At 30.7% G+C, this 27,043-nt stretch overlaps 4 protein-coding genes across 5 annotated transcripts; 2 read left to right on the top strand and 2 right to left on the bottom strand.

Annotated features, from left to right (window-relative positions):
* The first annotated feature begins 2,020 nt into the window (after positions 1 to 2,020).
* LOC111033455 (plant intracellular Ras-group-related LRR protein 6-like) lies at positions 2,021 to 12,693 on the top strand. Its single transcript, XM_022314189.1, has 3 exons — positions 2,021 to 2,286; positions 8,951 to 9,363; positions 10,051 to 12,693. The coding sequence occupies exons 2-3, from the start codon at positions 8,978 to 8,980 to the stop codon at positions 11,966 to 11,968; spliced, it is 2,304 nt and encodes a 767-aa protein (XP_022169881.1). The 5' UTR covers positions 2,021 to 2,286; positions 8,951 to 8,977; the 3' UTR covers positions 11,969 to 12,693.
* LOC111033457 (lipoyltransferase 1, mitochondrial) lies at positions 12,298 to 17,391 on the bottom strand. 2 transcript variants are annotated; one of them, XM_022314193.1, is made up of 6 exons: positions 17,113 to 17,391; positions 14,634 to 14,796; positions 14,106 to 14,544; positions 13,909 to 14,016; positions 13,655 to 13,844; positions 12,298 to 13,521 (listed from the first exon to the last, which is right to left on the bottom strand). In XM_022314193.1, the coding sequence occupies exons 3-6, from the start codon at positions 14,529 to 14,531 to the stop codon at positions 13,286 to 13,288; spliced, it is 960 nt and encodes a 319-aa protein (XP_022169885.1). In that variant the 5' UTR covers positions 14,532 to 14,544; positions 14,634 to 14,796; positions 17,113 to 17,391; the 3' UTR covers positions 12,298 to 13,285. The 2 variants fall into 2 exon arrangements, with proteins under 2 accessions (XP_022169885.1, XP_022169884.1); XM_022314192.1 differs by lacking the exon at positions 14,634 to 14,796.
* A 170-nt stretch (positions 17,392 to 17,561) lies between these two features.
* Positions 17,562 to 20,451, top strand: LOC111033456. The gene is made up of 9 exons (XM_022314190.1): positions 17,562 to 17,808; positions 17,888 to 18,107; positions 18,175 to 18,378; positions 18,450 to 18,594; positions 18,675 to 19,017; positions 19,099 to 19,266; positions 19,540 to 19,752; positions 19,822 to 19,951; positions 20,076 to 20,451. The coding sequence occupies exons 2-9, from the start codon at positions 17,890 to 17,892 to the stop codon at positions 20,347 to 20,349; spliced, it is 1,695 nt and encodes a 564-aa protein (XP_022169882.1). The 5' UTR covers positions 17,562 to 17,808; positions 17,888 to 17,889; the 3' UTR covers positions 20,350 to 20,451.
* A 434-nt stretch (positions 20,452 to 20,885) lies between these two features.
* Positions 20,886 to 24,855, bottom strand: LOC111033453 (histone H4 transcription factor-like). Its single transcript, XM_022314187.1, has 10 exons — positions 24,777 to 24,855; positions 23,770 to 23,928; positions 23,324 to 23,569; positions 23,117 to 23,256; positions 22,849 to 23,026; positions 22,601 to 22,747; positions 22,343 to 22,541; positions 22,022 to 22,288; positions 21,812 to 21,950; positions 20,886 to 21,744 (listed from the first exon to the last, which is right to left on the bottom strand). The coding sequence occupies exons 1-10, from the start codon at positions 24,853 to 24,855 to the stop codon at positions 21,658 to 21,660; spliced, it is 1,641 nt and encodes a 546-aa protein (XP_022169879.1). The 3' UTR covers positions 20,886 to 21,657.
* Positions 24,856 to 27,043: the final 2,188 nt, after the last annotated feature.

The following is a 27,043-nucleotide window of genomic DNA, read 5'->3' as shown; positions in this document are numbered from 1 at the left end:
AATTTATAAAAAAAAATCAATTTATACTGTCTTAATTTTTTATACATCCGCAATTCGTTATCAATTTATCATTATACACTGTTTTGGCTTTAACCTTTCCAATACCCAACTACCAATTTGCTACGTATTTACATAAATATTTTGTTACATTAAATTGAACCTATAATATAATCCCACTGTAGCCCTAATCAGAGTTCCTAACATTGGTTATGTTCTTATGTTTGTATCTAGGATTCCATCTATTTCTGATGGCTTTGGCGACTTAAATAAATACAACATTTTCACATCTCCTAAGCACTTATTTTTTCACAGACCTTCGTAGGTGCCCTGCATATGGACATGTCTATTATATGACAATAGCGAGAAACCTATTGTTTTAAAAATTCTAGATTAATAAGAGCTCGACTTTACTTGGATTGCATTTTGCTATAGTGTGATGCGTCTGTTACATTGATTTTCGAATCAACAAATAATAGTTTATATTCTAATATAATGAACATCACTTAATCCTGAATTTTATAGAATTTTCAAATAAAAATTAGGAAAATGATGTCTATTTTTCGAAATTTAAGTTTGAATTTTTATTTTTAAAACTAACCAATTTGGTGTAGGTAGTAGGACAGTAGGCACTTACTAGGTAATAGACAATAGGTATACAAAGTTAACCATGTGGTATGTCGACAATAAAAATAAAAAAACACAATCAAACATAGTTTGTTGCACTTTTTTTGTATTTGATTTTTTAAATCTTACCTACGTTTATGTCGTTTTTTGGGATTTCTCATAAATTTAACTTATACAGCATTATTATTAGGTAATTAAAACTTGACATTTAAATACAAGCGGTTGCCCTTGTATCAATTAAATATACAGAAAATATTTTTTTTTTTAACATTTATTAGAAGTATACAATCTGCAATAATGGTTACAATAAGCATATTAGCTGAATTCACATGCTTTTGAGTGCGTTAGGTGAGTAGTACCCAGCAGTAACACTCGACATCACGTCGATTTACAGAAAATATAAGTCATATAATCAATAAACGTTTATAAATAACGTTTATACCTCACAAAATAATGAAATTGCCCCCATACACAAACACTAAAAACTACTTAAATTAATATTTGACATAATAGGGTTGAATTGAGAATGGTTCATCCGCACTCACAATTTACCAGGATCCTGTGCTTTTGCATGTCCGCATGGCAAGCTATGCACCTATATATTATACAGTGTGTTATAGTGGAACCTGCAATCGTGAGCACACTGTATTTAAAATATATGATGTCTGTAAAATCAGTCTAGCAGCTTTACTAGTCACTGTCTACTAAGGACCACGGTGTAGGCATGATTTACCAACGTAGACCACTTGGACGAGTGAGCCGTGAAAGCCTAGTCCAGGACGACTCCTGCGACTCGTATGCCTGTTCGAATGCAGTCAGGCATCGCCTAGTTTAATGTTGTTTCGACATCTCGCGAGTTTATTCAATCAATTCACACTCATCTGTCATGCGCCGGCGCCACTGCGCAAATGGGAAAAAAACGGTACTTCGCATTCCGAACTCCCGCAACCGTCAACGCGTTGACACTATACCTTAGGATGTATTATATGTGTGCATTTTTTTCGTACCACAAGTTTGTAAGTTATTGTTCTAAACTAGGTAGAAATATTAAAACGAATACGTTGTACGTACATTGGTCAATTAATAGACCTGCAGTGCCCTTTCGTCCGCGGACGGACGTTTTAGATTGATTTAGATTTTAAATCGACAAAACGACTTTTTCTTTGTCGAATAACATCATCATAATAACAACAAAGCGCGTGTGTATAGGTGCGAGAGTGAGTCATGCGGCGGCGCGATGTTGCGAAAACCCCGTCGGCGGCGGCGGGAGACGACGGCGGTCGGGCGAACGCGAGCGTCGCCGCCGCCGCCCCACCACCGACATCAACCCCCCACCAAGGGTCCCCGCCGGCTCGACTTGTTCCGCGGTGCTCGAAGAACGATTCACCGATTCCGAAATCATTACATCCACTACTATCCAGCCACCAGTTGTCGCGAGTCCCTGTGCGGTGTAACGTGCACGTAGGACGCTTAGAACGTCAACAACTGCGGCAGCAGCACTTGGGTGCTAACGTTTTTGTTTACGAATTTATCTTCGACAGCAAAAAAAGGGGTAGGTATAGTCGTGAGAGTGTGTTAATACCGATCTCTCACTCGAACCGGTCCACGTCGATTCGATAATTTCGTCATCGTTCGCTGGTCGTCAAACCATTTTTTATTGGGGTAAGTCAATACATGATCATATATTATACAGGCATTCGCGACGTTTACTCCAACATACCAATTGTATTAATGATATTTATATAATACCTATGTGTTTGCCACCGACTATCTCTGCTCATATTATATAACAATTAATGGTCGATTTTCTTTTTTTTACCTGTACACGCTCGTCAAACGTTTAAACGCCTTTATCGGCATCGATATTATATGTACCAGCTATATTATGTATCGGATGGAGGTACTCACTTGCTTTCGTTTTCAATCTGGAATAACCAAGGAATGATGGGCCAGGTGTGGTGAGCGGTGTACCTGTAATACGTCCCCGTGCCCGCGGCATCGGCGCATCGCGATAATCGTGCGAACGGTCGCCGTTACGGGAAAACAAATAATCGATACATTTGAAAAGCCCTTGACACTTCTACGCGCTCCCCCCCGTCGATGGTTTAAACCTATTCGGCCGCGCCGAGGTTAACGTTTTTCGAATCCGGTCGGTCTCAACTAATCCGGGCTGCTGCTAAATTTCACTGGTGTCGCATCTATGTCGCATCGTATACGATCGTGATAACTAGGTAGTAATAATATTTTATATAGGACGGGCATTTTGATATTATCGAATTTGGCGATTATTTAAGACGATTATATCGTATATTCCAACAACAATAATGATGATAATGATAATTGTATATGCGTCCTGCTCGCGGGTAACGTATATCATAATATTTGTACGTGTGGAGCGAGCCACATATTTTAATAAAATAATATTACATTATGCGCCGCTGAGTCGGAGCACACCCACCGCACGAGAAAGGTCAACCGCGTCGCGGGGCGAACGAACTAAAATCCAATAGTGTATATAATAATACATATTAATACATATCAGGTTAACCCTAATGTGGGTTTGGGTTTGTTTTTTTTTTTATTACGTGCGTCTTCAACGCGACGTATTTACTCCGTTCGACAAACATAATAATATTATTTTTCGAGTTTATATAATATTTAGCCAATCGCACGCGCCACATCCGTCGTCGTGTACGAAATACCTTCATCAAAACATTATTATTTTACTGTGCACCTACTTAGGTAGGTACTACCTATAAACATAATAATATTATTGCGATACGAGATCGCATAATATGCACGTCGGTGGTGGTGGCGACGGCGGCGGCTGCGACCTCGTCCGATTTAATTAGCCATAAAACAAAAAATAATAAATAATATAAATGAAAACTGAAAAAAACAATTGTGAGCGTACGTGCCACGGCGATCTACGTGAAATCGAAAATGTTTTTATGCACGCTGGTTTTCGGAATTCGCGTGTACCCACCATAATATTATACCTATTGGCTATATATATTTATATGCAATACAGTACCAATCTATACCACCACTGTCCGACTGACGTAACCCGCCGCTCCGCTCATGTCGAACTACCTATACGACATAGTAACATTATTAGTTATTACGTATAGGTATAAGAGATAATAATAATATTATTATCATTATGGCGACAGCGCTGGTCGGGATTATATTTTTTTTTGCCTTTAGAAAAAAACGAACATCGCGATATACGACACACACACACACACACACACACACAGACGTGACGTCCCGAGTCGGGAAATTTATTTGCAAACTAGAAAATTTTTTTTTAATATATACGCGATACGCCGATACGCGTACATAGGTTTTATTATATGGATACGTGTGCGTGCTCGTGTCTGTGTGTGTGCGTGTATGCATATTATAATATATTATATGTGTACTCTGGGCACTTGTTGCGCGAGTTTTTTATTATTATTATTATTTCTAACGGATGTAATTTAATTTCGCCAAGGTCCACGAGATCAGACTACAATAACAAGTTTAAAAAATGTGTAGATATATACATATTATATTCACGGCCCGCGGACTTGTAGGATGCGTTTTTCTACAATATGTATACGCATATTATACGTCCAAACGACCATAACCGACAGTTTTATTTCAGTAAATTGATATAATGTAGGTACTATTAAAATATTATCGTAGTTATCTGCAAAATTTTCGACATGGTATGTTATATATAGACACTTACCTGTATAGTTATATCATATCCGTAAGCGTGTGCAAAAATTATCGGCAGGGTGTACTCATATTTCATAAATAATACCTATTACATAAGTATGTATTCAAATTCATACGAAAAATCTTTCCAATAACTATTTGGGAGGGATTAACATTTTTAACCACTCGTACCAATTACCATCAAACATATCAACTGTATAAAATACTCACTACAAAACACATAAAATAAATCAGTACCTACCTATTTAATATTATTTACATATTTAGGTACGATATTATGTTAAGTACCTACTACAACTTAAAAATAAATATAGCAGTCGCTATAATCACACTCCCATTCTAATTAAGTTACTACCCGCCATATATAATAACATAAGATAATATATTATTATAATTTATAACCGGTCGGTATATACTTTTTTTAAATCGAACTTTAACGGTGAATTTAGCAAACTTGCTTAAAAATTTTCATATAATAGTCAGCTACCTATAGCTGCCTACCTTCTACCGTACAACTTGTACGAATGTTTATGATGATCTCATCTGAAACGAATTGCGCGTTTCGTGTAGTTGAAAAACAATGTGACGAAAACGTTAATAATTTTTATAATTATGATAATTATTTGCATCTCTATAAACACGTGTGTATAATAAATAATAATTTCGCAGAAGTGTATATTTTTGATCTATGAGTACAATTGCAAACAAAAACTTGAAAAATTCCTTTAACCTGAAATTCGCACAAAAAAAGTATGTTTCTTATTATTATAAAATGTACAATATACCTGTCGTCGGAATTGATTTTGTATGCGTATTCAACGCACGTCGTATTGTCTATTGACAGTAGACGAATGCTCGTACGTCGAATCGTATAAGAATATTAACGAACTAATTAATGCGTGCGTAAATAAATTGCAACTTTATGGATGTTTATACTTTATACCTACCTATATAAGTATATAGCTTAGGTTTGAAATTATTCAGTTGTTTCTATCGGTAGTATGTTCATTCTAATGTTTTACGTTTACCCAAATTATTAAATACCTGTAGGCGTATTTGAATCTTATCTGCATCGCATGTAAACTAACTATATACGTTTACGATTAGGTATTCAGTTAAGATAGTTTAATGTTTTATCTTAATAAAATTAGATTATGATTATTTCGAGTTTTTGTAAAAAATAGTGAGTTTTTTACGTACTACGTAGGTATGACAAAGATCCAAGAATAAAGAACGTATCTATATATAGACAAGGCGCAGTGCATGGTTAAAAATTATAGCTAATGCAAACGATTTTGACGGTACAATATTCTCCGTGCGTTATAATTTCATAAATTCTTTGCCGAAATTCATTGAGATAAGTAACATACTAACATTGAAGAAATACCTATGTTTTTTTAAATATATCTACGTAGTTAACTATACTATGTTGTTTTCATTTGAATTGTTTTGTCTAAAAGTTACTTGAATAATTTTCTTATAACGCTTGTTATAATATTATGTAGATACGATGTTACGATGTACCTACAAAAGGACAGTTCAAATCGTTATTAATATTCATAAAGAAAAACAGTGTTAAAAATTATTGCAAACGATTACATAACTGTTTGAATGGTTTATGATCAGATAACTTATTGAGATTTATATAATTGTAGGGGGGGCTAATAATTTATTGGACAAAGATACCCTCAGGGGTAACACCCTCAAATATAAAATTACTATCAATGCAATTCATTAATAAAAAATAAACATTAATAGTTTGTATACAATTTAGTAAAAATAAAACTACGAGTATTACTAAAATACACAAAATATTTTTAGTATAAAATATACATTTTTAGATGAAAATGTATCTATAATTCTTTTGATATCAATTTTCAAATCTTTTTCTATATTTAGTATACTTACTCACCTTTATAATATAATTTAATATAATATAGAAGAATTCAATTTGTCTTGTAGCATAATCTTAACATTTATCTTGTACACAAAGTCGAGAAACTGCATTTGTAAGTTGTTGAACTAAAAATTAGAAAATACCTACATGACTATAAACTTGTAAAAATTTAAATGAACAAAGGAATATATTTTTGGTTATTATTTTATTTAAAATATCCCAATTTATTTCATTTTTGGCAGTTTCTGATTGTATAATGTTATATGAATACTGTTTTGGGCTGTGGTCATCTCTGACTGAATCTTACTGAGATCTGAGTGATCCTAGACAGATCCAACAGCCCTAACGTTAATTAAAATGTATAAATCACTTGATTTGAACAAATATTTTAATGATGCAGTGATATCATAGACATTATGATACCACCACGAGGTTAACTTCAAGGCGTTATTATAATTTCTACCACATGAAAATATAAAATTCATGAAATTTAAATCACACGATAGTGTTTATTTTTCAAAACTTGAAACAAATAATTAAAATTATTATTCATATGAAAAATGTTTTTGTTACGCTTTAAAATCTTGGTAATTTATGTAAAATACTTATTTTTACATTGTACAGTGGTTAGTACTTACCTATCCAATAATTTTATGGAATGACCTAACCTCTTTAAAGTACCACCCTATCTGCCTGTATATTTAAGATATTTACTTTGAGCCATAGGCGTAAATTTGGTTGAAAATCAAAGCGGCTAGAAATATCAATTAATACGTTTTATACTTACGAGGTTAATTTAGGAAAATCTTTGGACGGAGGGTTAAGCCTCCTAATTTACACCAATGCTTTGTGCTGGTGTTGTTGGAGTAATAAAATATGTCATTCATCATTAGCAATCATTTTTAACATGATATTACTCTATAAAATATTAAGCTATCGAACATGTATTGACACCATGGAAGTGTGTAAAATGTAAATAAAACTTAATGTGTTAAGTGTTTTATAAGTGTATATTTTTGAAAACTTAATTTAATTTGATTATAACATTATATAGGTTTATTTCCCGTAAACTAAATACTACTACAATTTACAACCTTATAAAAAACATTTGTTGACGAACAAAGGTGCAAATAAAGTATATGTAGGGCTACGACCTCCATACAAATACATGATATAGGTTCTCATCTCATCCACTTTCCATAGGTTGTAATAATTATTATATAACGAGAAAAGCTATTAATTCATTTTTAATTCCAGTTTCATTTAAAATGAAATGACCTTACCCTCCCAAAAATTATGAATCCTATTTGTACTTTTGCAGTTGAATAATTTGCCGGAACTTTATTATATGTTTATAATAATGTAACTAGCCACTAGGTACTAATGTACTATACGTCTTTACTGAGTAATGTACTGACTATACTAGTGGTAACATTTTTGTTAGGATAGACGTTATAATATGTTTTAAATGGTTTCTATCTGTCAGGGACTATATTACTTTCACTTCATTACTTCAGTAGCAATTGTCTTGTGTACTCGATCATAATTCATAGGTATATTTTAATTTCTCTTGTAAATCATGCAATTTACTGTAGTACACATGTCGTTAATAATTAATCAATTAGAAACGAGAGATGGAAAGGGGGGTACATCAAGGACGATAAAGTGACTGTGTATGTAGACTCTCACGTTCACATATAGGTATCAAGTATGTTCATACCATGTTATACGCATCGATGACAATGTTTCATCAAAGTTTAAAAAAATACCAATCAACTTTAATACAAGACAAATAAATATGTCGTTCGGTATTTCGATCTAGTCCATTATGTAGTACTTCGATTGTTATTTTACATTTATTAACTAAAAATGAATTACAATTTGAAAGGTTATCTGACTTTTTACCATTAACAGTGAATCCACAATTCTTAGTAATTCAACACTGTTGTCTTGGGCGACCAGATAAAACGACTGTAATAAAAATAACACTTAATAATCTGTAATTTCGAGTTAGTTTGTGATTTCTCAAGCATTGTTTTAAAACCTACATAAATAATATTTATCGCCATAGTTGTTATTAAACAATATACATGTCATTTATTATTATAAACTATAATTATTAATAAGACATTAATAAAATGATTATCATAAAGTGATTATGATTTTAATAGAAGAATGAACATTATTTTCACTATAGTAGACATTTATGTTCCATACATATTCATTTAAGCCATATTATAATCAGTGTCCACATTTTTTAGAACTTATAAATTTTATATTCAGATAGTGTTAGACGAATGTTCAGTGTTCACACGGGGCGTGCCAGACTTAATTAAATCAATACTAATACTGTCGTTCGTATGACAGGGCGTGCCTATAGGGCCATTCAATTGCTAGTAGAATGATGTTCTGAAAATATTTTTGAGAGCGTAATACGAATGATGAATTTTTACTAGTTATGAGACCTGTGCCAAGTCCTTGGTAGTGCCTTGACACCAAACGAAAACGTTTGACGAATCGATAACATCAAACTCCATACACAATTTTTTACGATTTGATACGGTTTTTTATAATATATAGGTACCTATTTAACAAATTTTAACAGATAAGAATTTTTAATACACATTAATGTTGAACTCGTACTTGACTAAGTATTTCAATTTCAACTATTTAATTTAAATTAATAAATTATTCATTTTTCAGAGTTTGAATTGAGAAATCCGCCGCAACATGGCGACACGTATATCCATTATAGTGTTTGCAACACTATTGGCTTACGTATGCAATACAAGTGCCATTCTGTCTGAACAGCTTGACTGTCCAGAAGATTGCGATTGTCATTTCTTCAGAATTAACTGGGTGACAGACTGTTCGGAAAGTAACTTGACAGCCATGCCATATGAAGGTCTCGACGGCAATGTCTACGTACTTAATATGAACGGAAATCTCCTAAAAGAAATCGAACCGTTCCCGGCCGACATCAAACTTAGGACGTTACAGTTGTCTGAAAACTTTTTAACGAAAATTCAAAAAACAACGTTTGCTGGACTCCATTATCTGTTGGATATAGATTTGTCATCTAACTTGATCAATTATGTTGATCCTGAAGCATTTGTGTAAGTTCATTTAAACCTACCTAACCCACCTAGTTAATGTATAACCATACGTGCTAGATATTTCGTATGTATACGTTTGTGCAAAGGATATTTAGCCTATGAAAGGACACGCGTTCTTACTTCGGCGTTTAACTTCAATCGTACTTAAATTAAACAAATTGAGTCACAGTTTCCACGTTTGCTTATTCAAGGTCGATTCCATTGTCGGGCGACGTAGGTACTAACGTACATTAAATGTTTGAACGGCTACACTAAACAGAATAATAATACTTTAAACTATCTTCTTTTATCTATCTAATCTTAAAATGTGATATGAAAAATGTTAAATATATTACCTATATAATATCATTCTTGATGTTAATTGAGTGATTATTTTTGTATTGTTTTATAGCTTTATATTTGTTTAAGCAAAAAGTGAAACTATTATAAGTTCCTATTAATAGCTCTAAACGAAAACTGTTGGTTCATTTTGTAATTTTGTAATCATTCATTTAAAATTGCCGTCAATATATTTTTATTTTAACTAAATATATTTATCACAATACAAAATAATAAAGATTTAAATTTAAAAATTTCTATTATTTACTTAGTATCTACTTTAACATTGATCTCATGAAGAAAGTGTCTAAATAAATGTTTAATATTATACATTTAAAACTTATTCAACATTTGTTATATTTTTTACAGGGATAGCGCTGGATTAATTACGTTAGAATTACAAGGAAATCCATTGGAACAAGTTGAAGGTCCATTCTTATACTCAAAGTCTTTGCTGTACTTGTACCTGGCAAATAGTCATCTAACAAAACTATCACCACAGTTTTTCGCCAATATCAGTGGTCTAGACAAACTTGATATTTCTGGGAACCCTCTTCATATTATTGAACCGGGCATATTTGATCCTCTTACTAGTTTAAAACATTTAATTCTTAATAACTGCAATCTTACACACATATCGAGCGTAGCATTTAGTAGTCTTGGGCACCTTACGGTATTGGAATTGGCTGGAAATAGTCTAAAAAGCCACGTTGACTGGACTTTAATACTGGGTAATTTAGGAAGATTGGAACATCTTGATTTAAGACAGTCGGGTGTATCAAATTTACCAGAAAATGTGTTCTTCAATAATACTTGGCTAAGAGGTTTGGTGTTGGCTGAAAATGAATTATCTGATCTCGACGTGGCTACTACTTTAGGTCACAATTTAGTTCATTTAGATTTTCTTGACCTCAGTTACTGTCATTTAAAAGGACCTTTGTCTGAGGATGCTTTCGCTAATGCTACGAAATTGCGTACCCTCATATTATCTGGAAACCATTTATCAGCAGCAGACCTGGCAGTAGCTTTATCACCTTTATTAAAACTAGTAAAACTTTCATTAAGAGACTGTGGATTGACACGGTTGCCTGCTAACACATTCCACAAATTTACTAGCTTACAAGAATTGGACATATCAAGAAATCCTTTGAACAATGCCTTTACAGCACTTTTATCTCCATTGGAATCATTGGAACATTTAGATATGGGTTATAGCAACTTGCAAAGAATATCAAGAACGACTTTCTTAAAAATGTCAGCTTTAAAAACTCTTATTTTGTCTGGAAATAAACTTAAAAGTCTCGAATCAGGGTTATTCCAAAATCTTACACGTTTAGAAGTATTAGAGTTGAATAATTGTGGACTTAGCCGTCTAAATGATACTGTGTTCTACGATAACTTCACATATCCAGACTTGGAAGAGTTAAGACTTTCGGGAAATCCTCTTCAAGTTCCCGAAGAAGGGCCAATACTACCGCCCCAATTATCTGGTTTAAAGAATTTGGACATGAGTAAATGCAATTTGAGTTATTTACCCGTCGACGCTTTCATAACAACGCCAAACATTAGTCAGTTGCTGTTGAACGATAATAAATTAAAGAGTGACGAAGAAGGGTCTATGAAGTTCTTAGAATCACTGACTGGGTTGGAACAATTAGACCTGAGTTTCAATAATATAACGGCAATTAAACCCGATAAATTCGGATATAACCATCAACTTATGTCGTTACGCCTGGTTGGTAACCCTTGGAAATGCGACTGTTATGTTGTGGATATGTGGGAATGGGCTGCATCGTCTAAAGGAAATATAGGCGTGTTGGTTGGTTCTACGAAATCAATTGCTTCTAATGTAAACAATAAAAAGACCAAAGGATTGGTGTGTAATTTCGATCCTAAGAGCACGCCCATTAAGGAAGCTAAACTAAGAAGACCCGGAAGAGAACTCACATCTAGTGTGCAACGCACGTGGGCCAGGTATGTGCGCGAGGCGAATTGTCCACACAGTCCTGTGGCAGCAAGACCAGCCAGAATCGTTACTAGAGAAATTCACGAGTACCAGCCGATGTTGTCGGAAATTGAAAAAGAAACAGAAAATAAATGGTTACCTCTTATAAGTTTCTGTGCTGTTTTGTTGTTGGTTTCAGTAGTGATGATGAGTGTTTTAATAAAACGTAAGGAAAACCCAACAAAGAAAGATAAAGACATTTCATGTGATTATTCACAAGAAGACAATGATGTGGTGCAATTTAAAGGAACTAAAAATGTATCCCGTAGAACTATTAAATGACAAACTTGTACTAGATAAACTAAATTCCATTTATTACCTACAGTTTGTAAGTCTTAAGCAAATATTAATTTCATTATTATTATAATTTTTATTTTTTAGTAATCAAGCACGTTTTACCACGTTCTACGTACCAAACAAAACATTATAAAATTTAATAAATGTATACTTGGAATTTTGGAACTTTATCATTCTTTGTAATATGTTTAGAATATTATCCAATGTTTGTTTTCCTAGCAGAAAAGTTCCTAATGGTAGTTGGTTGTCAGTGGTGTTGGATACAGTCAATCAAAAGCAATGTTTCTCACTTTTATATTTTCATTCCTAATGCAAGGTCATTCAGTGCAGGGTAATAGTAAACTTGCACATTTTTAAATGAACAATAGACTAGGTACTAGTCGAGTTTCACTGTTTATTTTATTATAATTATTACTCGGATTGACTGATCAAATATATATTGTATATTCTAGTTATAAGCTTTTAATGTATTATGTATGCACGCTCTCTGTAAAGCAATGCCAGACCATAGATTATGATTTTAGTCTTCGACCGTATATTATAATCACGGCTTAGGATTATACGCATTATATTACTATTTATAAAATATAATAATTATATTATAGATTACCAACCTAATATAATTGGCTAAGATTATTTAGATGTAGAAAAATAAATATTCATTATTCTTGTTATGATAAATGTATCTATTAAATGAAATGTATATCTTATTTTAGTATAATAATTTTTAACTATATTTCATACCATTTTATTTGTCCTATTGATTTTCCTAATGATCTTTATCATTTTAATAGAACAAACAAACAGTTAAACCTTTAAATTGTAATTACTGTGTACCATTATAATTTACTATACATGATGATTAATAACCACACAACAAGAATGTGCATAAGTTTTTAAATTTTTATAAAATTCAAATAATTTAATTTTAACGATAAAATGTTTTTTTAACTATCATTATTTAAAGGGAAAACATAATTGACATACAATAAGCATAATAGGTCATTAGTCATTACATATTTGTTTTAGTGGCATTATACATCCCACTAAATTAAGCAAGAAACCCCACATGTATTTGGTTGCTCAGTAGGTGAAATGCATTCAAGGCTCAAGAATCTAAACAAAAGAAAAAATATATTGTTCCTATGAAATATCAAACTGTACAATGGAAATGATAAGGAATCAAATTGTGTCAGATAGGTAATCATTAATTTAAATATTTAATTAAAATATAAATCAACACAACATATATTTTACTACAATAATTATCCAATATAAAAACATAACTGTTTAACTATGAAATTACATTTTGATGGTTTTTAAAAGTTGTTTTATCTCTTCCACTACATTCATATTAAATTTTTCATTAACAAAATTGTTTAAACTTACGTTACAAGCTGTAGCAACATTTTCAATAATGCCATTTTTTACAGATAAAATAACAGATAGTTCATTACATTTCACAGTTATATTAAACTTTGGCGTTCGTCCATATCTCCATTCCCAACTCTCCATTTCATTTTTTATTTCATTAAAACCTGTTTAAAAAATTAATATTAAATTCTTGAATATTTTATATTATTTGTAAGAAATATACACAGTTATATCCTTTTATTTATATTAATATAAATCTCTAATCAGCACTTATAATATGTAAAAAAAAAATATTACCAGGGAATGTTTGTTCATTTGGTGTTACATAATTAAATCCTTGATTTGCTGTTGTTGAATCACCTACTGTTTTCAGGTATTGTAATCCAATAGCAGTCATTAATCTATTGATACACACTTTGTTATTAATTTGTGTCAAATTCAAAACATCTGATGTTACACTAACTGTGGCATTGGTTTCAATATTTTTCTAAAAAACATTACAATGTTAGGAGTTATGTAATATTTTAATTATATTTTATTGTGCAATTTACTTCATGTTTTCTCAATAAATTTGACATCAATTCTCGATTGCAATTAACTAATAATGTACAATGGTGGTAAGCATTAGGTCTTCCCAACTTGGAAGCTGTGCCAGATATCTATATATAAATTTAATTTCCAAATACATTAAAGCTGCAGAATAATATTTTCATTATGTGAAAAAATGACATTAATTTAAATCCTTAACTTTGTACTTATTATCAATTACAATATCTTCTCGTTTATTAATTTCTGTTACAATATTCCATTCACTTTTTAATGTTTCAACAATTATTTCTAAATTTTGTTTCCTGTTATAAATGTCACGGTTTGTGAAAAATGTCAAATTGAGGTTTTCATCATCGTGAAATACTGTTCCACCACCACTATTCCTTCTTGCTATCCGAAGATCAGTAGCTGGATCAAAATTTACTTCCAACCAAGGGTTTTGATGGCGGCCAATTACAACACAATTACTGTTTACCCACAATAGCAACATATTTTTATTAGTGAAGTCTGAATGTCGGTAGTACCAGTGTTCCAAGGCAAGGTTTTCAAATACATCTGTTGATCTTGATATCATAACAGTCTTTTCAATAACTGATGAATAAAATCTTCGAACCATAAAGGCCATAACTAACTTGAGTCTGAAAGTAAATTTGAGATAAAAGTTGTTGGTTATTTCTTATAAAAATGCGTAAATAATTTAGTTTTGATATTGGTAAATTTGCATTACCTATCTAATTAATTACCAAATAATATGTTATTTGGGCATAATTCAATAGTGACAAAACACATTTTTAGGATAACATATTTTTGGTAGATAATGATTATTTATAGTTTTTAAATACTACAACATGTATTTTGCAGCGTTTCATTGGTCAGCTATTCTACACTTACTAAAAAAATAAGTACATTTTAAGATAATTTTTAATTTTCAACATACTTTTGAAAGATTACATGGGATTTAATAGTATTTTGATTTTAATTAATAGATTAATAATATTGAGTAGTACTATTATTTTTTTGGTAGATAAGTAATATTTAAAATGTGGAGAATTTTAATTTTTGTACAAATTTAAGTACCAAACCACATTTTGCAACTAATTTAATCAAATATAACATACCTATAATACTGAATTTGTACATTTTTTTCTAATGCATACCCACCTACTAATACGCTATACATTATAATAACAATTTCATATATTTTTATTATTTGTTAAGTAGGAAAATTTTACTATTTCAGTATTTCATGGTTTATAATTTATTATGTATTTCAACGACTTGGTAGTTGGTACAAATTTAATGACAAATTAATACAAGATGGGTTATTACAAATTTAGGCTGGAACATTGTAAGTGCACATTTTAAGTATAGGATAGTGTTTACCAAAAACATGATATAAGGCAAATGAAAAACTACTATTAATTATCAATTGGCTGATGAATTTGTATTAAGCGGTCAGGTATTATACAAGATCTATAAATCCTAAAAAATAAGTAAAAAATTTTGAAATTTAAAAAAATAAACAAGATACAATTTCATAGGTAAATTACTTAATTGTGGTACTTATCTATGTATATCATCACCTTCAACCAGTAGCATGTATCATACAAAAAAGTGGTGTTGTTCTAATGATTTTAGATGACTATCAATACCCAACCACACATATTTAAGGTATTGCCTGAGCAACAAATGGACCCTATTTCGTCCTATGATATTGCACACCATTGTCTTCACCTAGCATTCAATTTGACTTATCAAGATAGATATGAAAATTCACAAAAGATTAATTTACTTATATTATGGCACTGCTAATAACAATTACCAGCTAAACGTAATCAATGTTGTATGTTATCTACCACAAACATTTCTTTCTAAAGAAATACTTTATTTGTATATACAAACATACATCTTGAGTCATTTAATAAAAACATAAAGAGTATTTGTTACATTTTATTTAAAATTTAAATACTTTCCTTAGTAGGCAAGAACACATTTTAATCAAAGATGTCTGACTGGTTTGCAAAACCAAAATTTAATTTTACAATAAATTGAACAAAACACGGTCAATAGAATTTCTTGCATTTTGCAGCAACTATTAAAAATTATTCAAATAACAGAAACTCATACCTATGATTTAGCAGTTATAAAAATCTGGAATTGCATTGTGTTACTTAAACTAGCATAAAGATATCGTGGGGATAATAAATGACAAATCATTTGAAATTTTTACTGAATAACAAAGATACAAGAAAAGCCAAAAAAAAAAAAAAAACTATGAAAATCTATTTAGTATTTACCCAAAATGACAATTCAATGCAAAATTAAAAATATTCATGTTATTGCGATCATATGATCATACTAACATTGTATGCAATAACGGATGCCGGGATGCACGGCTAATTTCCAATACTATTATTATATTATTAGGTCCATATCTATTAAAATTTTTAAATTTATATATCATAACAACCAATTTAATTTAAATGTATCATTTAATACAGTTAATATACTTTAATGTGTTATGACCACACTTAAAAGTGAAAATAATAATGAACAATGATAAGTAAATAAGTAAATTATAGTCATTGAATGACCGGATAGGGCAAGTACCAAAGCACCTAGTTTTCAACTTTAACTAGCCTAAGACTCATTTACAAACATTGTTCTTAACGGTTAGAATAAATAAGATGAATAATGAATCTACCAAAATAAAGTCTGGCTGAGAATAGCTCACTGAGTTTAACTTGGTAACTTGTTGGTTCTTAGATTAGTCCCAGCCAGTGACATAACTATGGGGTGTTTAGGGTGTTGAAACACCTCCACCCCATCAACCAATTACCTATATGTACCTACCATAAATTATGATGAAGATTTCTATAAAATATGTTGCCTTATATGGTTCTATTAATTATTTCATACTTGATATTTAATATGAAGGCTGACGACTTCAACGGTGGGTGAGCAAATTATCCCACATTTAAATAAAAATTAAGACACCCCCCTAAAAAAGCTTTGCTAAGAGACTAGTTGGGCTAGTCCTAGTTAGATCAGTATAATATAAAATATAAAATTTATTTTAATGTATATTAAAATTATAAACGTATGTAAATAAATGATCTATGGATCTTTGACCATTTTTAAATATATAACTATCTAAGAGTGAAGAGAAGAGAAGAGACAAACACAAATATAAATAATAGACATACCGGGTCAGGCGTGCAGTTTTATTGAAAGATAAGTATAGAAACTTTTACCACAGATTAAACTAGATTTAGGTACCCAGCAACAGTACAATTTAAAAAAAAAAAATTCAATCTGTGCTATTGCGTCTAGGCAAGCCGTGCATTCGATTGTCTGAATTAATAATCAATGTTTTTATCTGTCCCATAGACAAAAAATGAAAAAAATATTTTAATATAGGCGTTATTATAGCCTTTGGGATAAAACAACACTGACCACAGTGTTTAAAACTGACCTTTTTTTGTTGTCAATTTAGATAAAATGAAAATATCAGTGCTTTTCACCTTAACCATAGTTCTATGACCATAGATAATAAAAAAATATAAATTTATATATTATTATCTATGGTGCCACCACTGAGATAGATAAGCATATTCTTATCTACCTCAGTGTCCCTAACGGTGATAACTGAATAACTGATAAATAATAAGACAACGCATGACAAATATTGCAATTTACCAAATTTCTGTTTTAGATGGATAAAAATTTATAATTTACAAAATTACAACTCTACGACTAATGAATTAACTGTTCATTTATTTATCATACATAACTTATGCTTAATTCGTATACTATATTATAATTAAAGTAATGTTTGGTTCGAAGATTGAACGTCAATAATAAATTGTTAGGATTTTGTTGAATTACCTATCGGCTGTACGGTAAGTGAAACGACTTATCAAATTCTTGTCATGAATTTTCTCTTGCATTTGCTTAAACTTTTTTCATTTGTTCGTATAGCCATGTGGACCGTTCGAATTCCCAAATGTAATGCGCCAAATGTATTTGGTCGATCGCTTGCCACTGCGTACGTTTGTCGTCAAGAGAGCCGCGCACAGTATCTACCTATTGTAGATGTTAGACCCGAGCCGACAGCGTTACGTAAGGAACTGAGCGACCATGAAAAGATTCGTAACCTCAGTACCGTTGAAGAAAAATCTATTGGAATAAACATGCCCAGGTTTGGTTGATAGATTGAACATTACAAAATATTACATTGTTTAACATATACCTTATCGATTACTTAGATATTATGGTTGGCAGTCATTAGTGGTAAAAGACAAAGTACTACCTTATGACTTCTTGCCCTTTGCTCAGACAGTAACAAAGACTAAAATATATGAAGTAGACACCCTTCCTAATCGACTTTCAAATGATGATTGTCAACAATTCATCGATCGTATAAAACCTCAGCTAGAGGACAGTTTGGTATTTGAATACAATAGAAATAGGTTAGTAATAATGAATACCATAAATAATTATTTGGATGTGATTATTGAAAAATTATTAAATCACTTTTTAGAAGCAGAGGTAAAGAAATAAAATCTGATAAAAGTATTGTTGAATCCGGAACAACAAATGAATTGGCTAAAAGTATAGCAGAACAAGTCAATCGTATATTCTTAGCCAATCTGGCAGCTGATTATCCACATTTATTTGAAGCTCAAGTATGATTTTGTTTTTATCAATTTAATTTATAATATATCAAATCATCATTGTTTAACGATTAATCGTTAATTTTAAATAGATCGATTATGAACCTCGAGTTGAAGGATTCTGGAATGTACATGGATTTGCAGCTACTAAAGAAGATGAAGAAATGAGAAAGAAAAAAAATGTGCCCAAAGAGAAATTGAAAAATCCTGTTGATAGATGGATACATTATTTTGGTCGACCCACAATCCAGGTGCGACATAATTTACCTTTGCCCTCAGTTCCCCTAGATAAATGGACCCTAACTACCGCTCAATCTTCCTCTTCTGATATTCCAAAGACTGCATTTAAAGAATTTGGTATCCCAAATTATGATTATGATCCTACAATTTATCATAAGTTACCTTATGAAAGGAGACATGGCATCAGTATACCAGGTTTGTTACTAATTATGTAATGAAAAAAATATATTTATCTTAAGATTGACAAAATACATGTAATACTAAAAATTATTTCAGGTTTTTGGCCAAATGATCAACAAAAATTTGGTTTGTTGTCCATACACACTAATGAGTACTTAGAAGATAGACCACCAAATTTTGGTGAATCAGAACACCAAGAAGCTGTTCATGCCCAAGCAATACTAGCATCATTTGCTTGGTTGATAGGTCAAGCCTCTTATCAAGGTAAAAACTTTTTGTTTTATTTTTGATACAGTGAAACCCTTATAATGGACACCTTCAAATTGTGGACCCAATTTCAGTGACCAAGAGTGTCTGTTTTTTAGAGTTTTCATATATAAAAGTTAATTTATCCTCTCAGTTGGAATTTAAAATGGCTAAAATTGGTACAAAGTTTAAAATCTTTAAATATTCCAAATGTTTAATCAATTAATGCACTTTTTTTATTTAGTTAATAATGTTTTAGTTGTTTGTATGTAAAAAAAAAATTGTTTGCAGGTTTTACTATTTGCAATGAAATCACATATCCTCTTGTTAATCAATCGATTATTACAAATGGGAAAACATGGTCATTTTACATGTATCAATTAAATACTATGCGGTTCTTTGAAAGTCAAGATGCAATTAACAGTCCAGTTGCTCCCAGTAACATTTGTTGGGGAACTAAACAAACAGAACTGTTTCACGACATCACAGACAACCGCATTGTTGGTACGTAATAAATTATTAAATACCATAGAAAAAAACTATAATTACATACTGTAAATGTATCGCTTGCAGGTTGGAATGATGATGTGTTAAAAGACCTTTTGAGCTGTTATGTAAATATCCCCAAATCACGAGATCACGAAATGTGTCCATATCTTGGTAAAGAACAATTAGTGGCAAACATAGAAGATATTACAAAAAGGTAAATTAAAATAATATTAATTATTAATTAATTTCCAGAGCATAATATATTCAATTTAAGAATAAGAACAACGTGATGTGTTCATAATAAACTTACAAATTGTAATAAATATATTTTTTTATAGGGTATGGTTACATAAAAGACACAAAGTTTTAACATCTCACAGACCAAGACATCGTCTTGTACCTGAAGTTTATGACTGGGAACGTATTTATAAAATCCAATTTGAAACCAGACATTTCGAGGCCAGGAGACGTTTCTTTGAACTTGAACAAGATCCACTGAATGAGAGAAGACTTGATGATCATTATGGGCCTTACATACAACGCAAGGATAGAGATAAGGGCAGAAGAATCAGAAAAAAACGATTCGAAGACATGTATTATCCTGATGTCTAGTGTGCTATTTTTTTATTGCTTTAAATTACTTTTTAAGGTATTTGTTAGAAGAAATATTAAATATATGATAAAAGTATAATATATTTGAGCAATTGCAAATAATTGTACTTGAAAGAATTTTAAAATTTTTTAAAATTTGTAGTCCCTTGTTCTATGAACAATGAATTTTTAAATCAAGAAAATCTTGAAAAATTATTTACTACATTCTACGAAGAGAATATACAAAAACATGAAAAATGTTTATGTGCATGGTGAATATGACACTTTTACACAATTACAGACGTAATTTTTACTATAATAGACTATTTAAGATAATTATAAATTATCTATTTAGAATTTTAAATTACGAAGAATTAGTTGTCGTTAAATTTTTATTAATATTACTCAATCGAAACTGAATTATATTATTTAAGTTTAAATAAATAAATCTAATATAAATCAAAATTACAAACACGAATAAAGCTTAATAATTTCAAGTAAGCAATTCAATTTTAACATTATATTGTTCAATAATTTTGCTCTTGTAATGCAGGTATACAACCTGCATTTAATTAATAATGCTTTTGGACTTTAAATCTAAGGGGACGCTACATCTAAATGTGTTGTCTCCATCTTACAAATGTACAACATAGCAAAAACAGTTTCGCATGGGAGAGCTATACTTCCTCTGTATTTATAGTAGAATTCCCAAAATTCCACGACTCACGGGCAACTTTATTATAAGGATAACACAAATATATTTAAAGTTATCACTTTAAGAACATAAAAAGTTGTATCAATTTTATTATATACATGATTAATTTGTGCAGTCAAAAAATAAAAATCTACAACAAACATAAAGTTCTTCCTTGAGCCTTGTGGAATTTTAACTATGAATACAGAGAACGTATAGTTGGTTCGCTAAAAACAGTTTTTGCTATGTAGTACATATGTGTGGTGGAGTTCATACATGTGGGCGTAGCGTCCTCCTTATAAAATATGTTTGATGATATATAGAAACAAGTTTTGGAAAAGGCAAATCAATTTACTTTAATCAATATATACTTTATTATCACATGAATACATTTTTATCACTAATCAATAAATATAATTATTTTTCATTCTGAGGCAAACCTACAACAAATTATGTTAATTAGTAAATAATAGTGATTGTATTGACAGTCAATTTCAATATGTTGAAAATCTTAGGAATAAAATTTTAATTTTAATAATAAATAGAATTCATAAGTTCACACAAAATCTTAATATATATAATAGTTTTTTTGTTTATCTTAAATATTGTATAATAATGATAAATCAATTTTATCTTTAATTACTCATCAAATCATCATCAATGTCTTCTTCATCACTTGTACATGATAAAATATCAACAACAAACTCTATTGCTTGCTTACCCTGGAATCAAATAATTAAATATAAAGACCATTTAAAACATATCAACAACTATAAATATCAAACTAACATTGCCCGTAGTCTGACTTTTTTTTTTGACAACCACATTTTTGGGATTGATCAACTTAATTTTCTTTTGTTCTTGTATGTCTAGACATTCATATCTTGATGTTTGAAGTTTATAATACCCATCGTCATCTTCAATGTACCTGCATACCAATAATCAATACAAATTAAATACAACTAAAAAATGAATTCATACAAAAAGTAAATAAAAAACCTGAAACGTTTCAAGCCAGCTGGTTTATGGAAGTTATGATCTGTTTTTAAATGCTTGGTTAGAAATGAACCTCTTAGGAACAAATCACCACATATATGACAATAATATTTATACAGTTCTTCGGCATTGTAATGTTCTACTCCAATATGCTTTCGCATCGTGTACTCGCTTCGGCATGAAAAATCACAGCCATCCTTTGAACATTTGAAAAGCGGGCCTGGCGCATGTTTTCGTAAGTGTGTAGTAAGATCTACTTTGCGCACAAACCTACAAATTAAAAATTTAGCATATCACAAAAAAATTATGTCATGTTATACTTGCTTGGATTTACATAAATGACATCCAAATGGTTTTATATTTAAGTGACGGTAACGTATATGAGTGGATAATTGTATCGCTCTAGCAAATGATGCATCACATTGATGACATTTAAAATAATTTATATGAAGGCGAACATGCTGTTTTAGAAGTCTTTCGCATGAAAATGTTTTTTTACAACATTTACATTGATTGCTTTTGTCTGAAAAACAAGAATTTCTAAAATTATAATATGTTAATTATTTTTATTTTTAAGTTTACCTTTATTTGATTGCCTACAGTGATCTTTCAGTTTAGTATAAGTGGCAAACATAATACCACAGTTAGGACAAGCACATGATTTTTCTTGAGTGTGGCTTTTTAAATGATCAACTAATCGGTAACGTGCAGTAAATTGTGAAGTACAATCTGAAAAAAGTGTGTAAAAGATTAAAATTATTAAAAGCCAGAATAGATGATGCCGATGAAAACAATTTAAAGATTTAAAGATACATTTGTTATTTACAAACCTGTCCATGGGCAGATGAAGTTGGAATTTTTGAATGTTGTGAAGTCTAAATGTTGAGCCACATGATATGCATAGTATTGCATACATTCAAATCGATCATTACAATTTTTCCAATTACATTCAAATTCACTTGGTAAATCTGGTAAGATGTTAGCACCATCACCGTTCAACTTACATCCCTTAATATAATATAATAAAATATAGAGTAGGTAGTAATTAAAAAAATAAAATTGCTGATGTACAGGTTTTTTTAGTAAGCATGTACATACAGGTATTTCACAGAGTTTTAAAACAGCCAAGCCGATACATTTAAGCCGTGTGTGATATGCATGGAAATTTACATGAGTTGTAGATTTTACTTCACAGTTTGATTGGAACGTACAATTATTCCATGAACATGTAAACCATTCTAAAGATAATACTTAGTTTTTAAAAACGTAAAGTAAAAAAATAAAAACAATGTTAGACTGACATACTTTCTTTAGAACCCTGCCATTCTTCAGTCCATAAATAATCAACGTGCTCAGCAACATGAAGAAGATAATCTTTTATGCAAGTTGATTCATAATTGCACTCTACCCAACTACAACAGTAACTCATTATTACCCGATCCAAGTCCAATTTCTTTTTTTTAGGTTGTTGCAACTTGCATTCTTTCAAGTTATTTAAATCCAAGCTAGACTTATACGACTCTGTATCATCTGAATTATTCGTAACAACACCTATTTTAAACAAATAATGTATAGTTAATATCCTTAAATTAAAAATCAATAGAAATGGAAATAAATACTATTTTTTTAATACTTATTGAGTATTATTAAAATATTTTAAACATTAAGATCAATTTTCAGTGTCATTATTTATAATCTTATAATTCTATAATAACTTAATTGTTACATTGTCATAAATTTTTTTTTTTTACATTTCTTAGCGACATATTTTTTTTCTTCAGGGATATTTCCTTCACGATGAGCCAGGACCCATTGTTCACACCAGTACTGTTTGTCTTCCATCATGGACATCGAACCACAGTCAGTCTTCTGATCAACAGATAAATTTGTCGGTGCCGCAAACATTGAATCTAAACAAATAACTGTATATAAGTTATTTTATCAAAATACAATTCAATTGAACTTATAGATTCCAACAAGCATTTAACAGGGAAAATTATGGTGTAGTTTACGGCATAAGGCTAAAAACTAGAATTAGATAGTAATTTGAATTTAGAATTTTGGATCTGATAATCGGTTAACTGTTTCAGCAGATGTGTGGTGTACTTCATTACTTTATATGATAACTAGCTAGATGAAAAAATAAAATTTAACTCTAGTAAAATTAAAAGAATATTCATTACTATGCATCAAAATTAATAAAGAAATGTATGAATAATTTCATTTAATTTTAATCATTTTAATATAATATAGTATTATATATTAAAGGCCTAAAAGTTAATTTTAATTTCTTTAGGTCCTAGGTACCTACGAACACAGAAATCATTGTTAGTAAATATTCAAATAATTGTGTTTAATTTAGTTTTATATTTCTCTATACACAAGTATTGTGGACTGTGGCTGCGGGCATTGGTGTAAATGTACATTTTAGGGATAGTCATTAAAATAATTTATTTATTTTCAGGATTCCAGCTGCTACTATTTGCTACTTTGGAAGAATCATCCAATTTAATTTTAAATAATTTGGAATTTGAGTATGTTAGGTTATTAAAGTGTTTTATTATCGATAGCCCTTTTTAAATCAACGATTTTCCACAAAAATGCATTAATATAAAAAACTGACAGCAAATTCTTAATCAGTGCATTTGTTCATTGCTTTGTTCACATTACAAATATATTCTAATCCTAAGAATTGGCAGAACATATAATTGAATGAGCATTGTTGTATTGACTATTTATGTCGTCAATGTCGACTTACCATCGTTGGACTTGCACTCGTCGGTTTGTCGTGATTTCTTCCTCAAGTTATATGCGCCATTATTGCTGTCCGCGTTCATCGTACACGATTATAAATCACGATAATCACAAGTGACTTTAATGATACACCTAATAATAAGTAATGTGACGGCAAGACGAGAAAACAATTTGTAAAAGTATTAAGTACCTACAGATATAAGTAGGTAACAAACAAAACGCCGTTTATAAAAGGCGGGCGTGAGGCCGAAGTATCCAACCAACGGATTGCGATTGCTGTGTGGTATATTATTGTTTTGTTATAACTGATAACGACGGACTACGAGTTATCAGGAAAATTTAAAAACGGTCAACACAGTGTCACTGTTATTATCTGTTTTTAAAATTTTGAAATGACGCGGTTGCGCTTTACAGTTCGCGTTTCTGCGATGAACATCATAAAATCGATTTAATGTTGAATATCTAATCATAATAATCATAATTATTATTGATCATTGTAATTGTCTATGAAAAAAAAACAATGGGTACATCGCGAATGGAATATTAAATCATAGAACAGTGTTGTAACATGTAAAGGCAAGGGCGAATACAGACTAATATGTCATTGAGGGCGGGGGAAGGAAAGGTCGCCTTTTTAACTGAATTATACATACCTTATACCTATATAATTATACCCATACATTAATTAGGTACCTAGTTGGTCAAATATTTTATGGTTATAGTCCCCAGGTTAAACACTTATACCTTATACCTACCTACAGTTCTATAACACATAGTCAGCCACATTGTTAGCAAACGGTCGAAATGGACTTGCATAGTTGCATAGTGTTGGCAGTGTTGCATCCACCCTCGTCTGGAGGTTATCATCGCCGGCCATCGGGTAAGGTTATTTAAATATAAACTATTTGGGTAGGCATATATCTATTATTATCTGTAAACCTTCAGTTGTGGGTGAGAGTATATTTGAATAGGTATTTTTATTTGAATCGTGGTAGGATTACTTGGATCATTTTATTAAATAATTAATTAAAAATATTTTTAATTACTGCTGTACCTGTACCTATTCATAGCTCATGCCCTGTTTATTTCTTAGTTTTATCACAAATTAAGCACTTACCTAACTACCTTGTTGGAAATAGTAAGAACAGCTTAATTTGATGTAACTATGACCTGTGGCTATGTCGCTTGTAGGTGTATTAAAATATCGTAGGTGAGTTAAATAAATACCTACTAATATTTTATTTCGTATAATCGTTGAATCGTTCGACATTTATATGATAAATTATCAATACAAATAATATACTAATTAGTAATTACTAGTTAGTCATGTACTCTTGGTATACATCTAGGTAGGTGCCTATAGCAGTAGAGCCTATACTATCTAAAGTCATATAGGTACTTCCAATCAAGTTGTGTACCTATTAATATATTCTAAAATTCAGAAGTATTTCCTCTTAAACAATGGTTATTTTTAATAAATATGTACTTATTGATTACCGGCCTCCTACTAAACTCTTGGTTCTTAATTTTCTTAATTTTCATCATTCATTGTACCTAACTAAAAATAAAAAAAATTCATTAAAATTGCATTCATACCTAAGTACAATTATACTTATTATGTCTAACATACCCTCAAATTACAATTAATCAGAATTATTATTATCTTCAACTAAAGAAAAATATAAGATGACGTGGCATTAACATTTCAATTATTTTTTAATTAGTTGTTTTAAACTTTTTAAAGTAACCTAGATCGTTTTAACCAAATGTAATTTCCAAAATCTTAAAAATCCTCAAATCTCCTCGACTTCACATGATTACATAGAATTTTAGATTTTGAGTGGAGCAATGAATGTAGTTATTACTTGATTATATATAATATTATAATATTAATAGGTGCAAACAAGGGGGGCTTAGCCCCTGCTATAGCCACTCCAAAGAACTTATTAATTTTCTACATGATGTACTATTATTGAATAGTCTCTTCAATTAAGTCAACTAAGCCCTCTTATGTGTCTGTCCATCATTGTGCTTATTGTAAAAATATTTTGTACAGATAGAACAAATTAAAAAATATGACAAAAAAAAACTTCTCTACATAATACATTGGAATATCATTCTGGTATAGACCTATGCTTCAGCCCATTCAACTGTTTTACTTCTAGTTCAAATCAGCCAGTGTTAAAAAATCCTCAACCGAGTAAAAATAATTGGTATGGCATTATTGATTGGGTGATTGAGAGAGGAGAAATGGACCATGTCTTCCTGAAT

Source organism: Myzus persicae, unplaced genomic scaffold (genome assembly GCF_001856785.1).
Source record: "Myzus persicae strain clone G006 unplaced genomic scaffold, MPER_G0061.0, whole genome shotgun sequence".
NCBI classification, from domain to species: domain Eukaryota; kingdom Metazoa; phylum Arthropoda; class Insecta; order Hemiptera; family Aphididae; genus Myzus; species Myzus persicae.
This window is presented reverse-complemented; position numbering and strand designations above follow the sequence as displayed.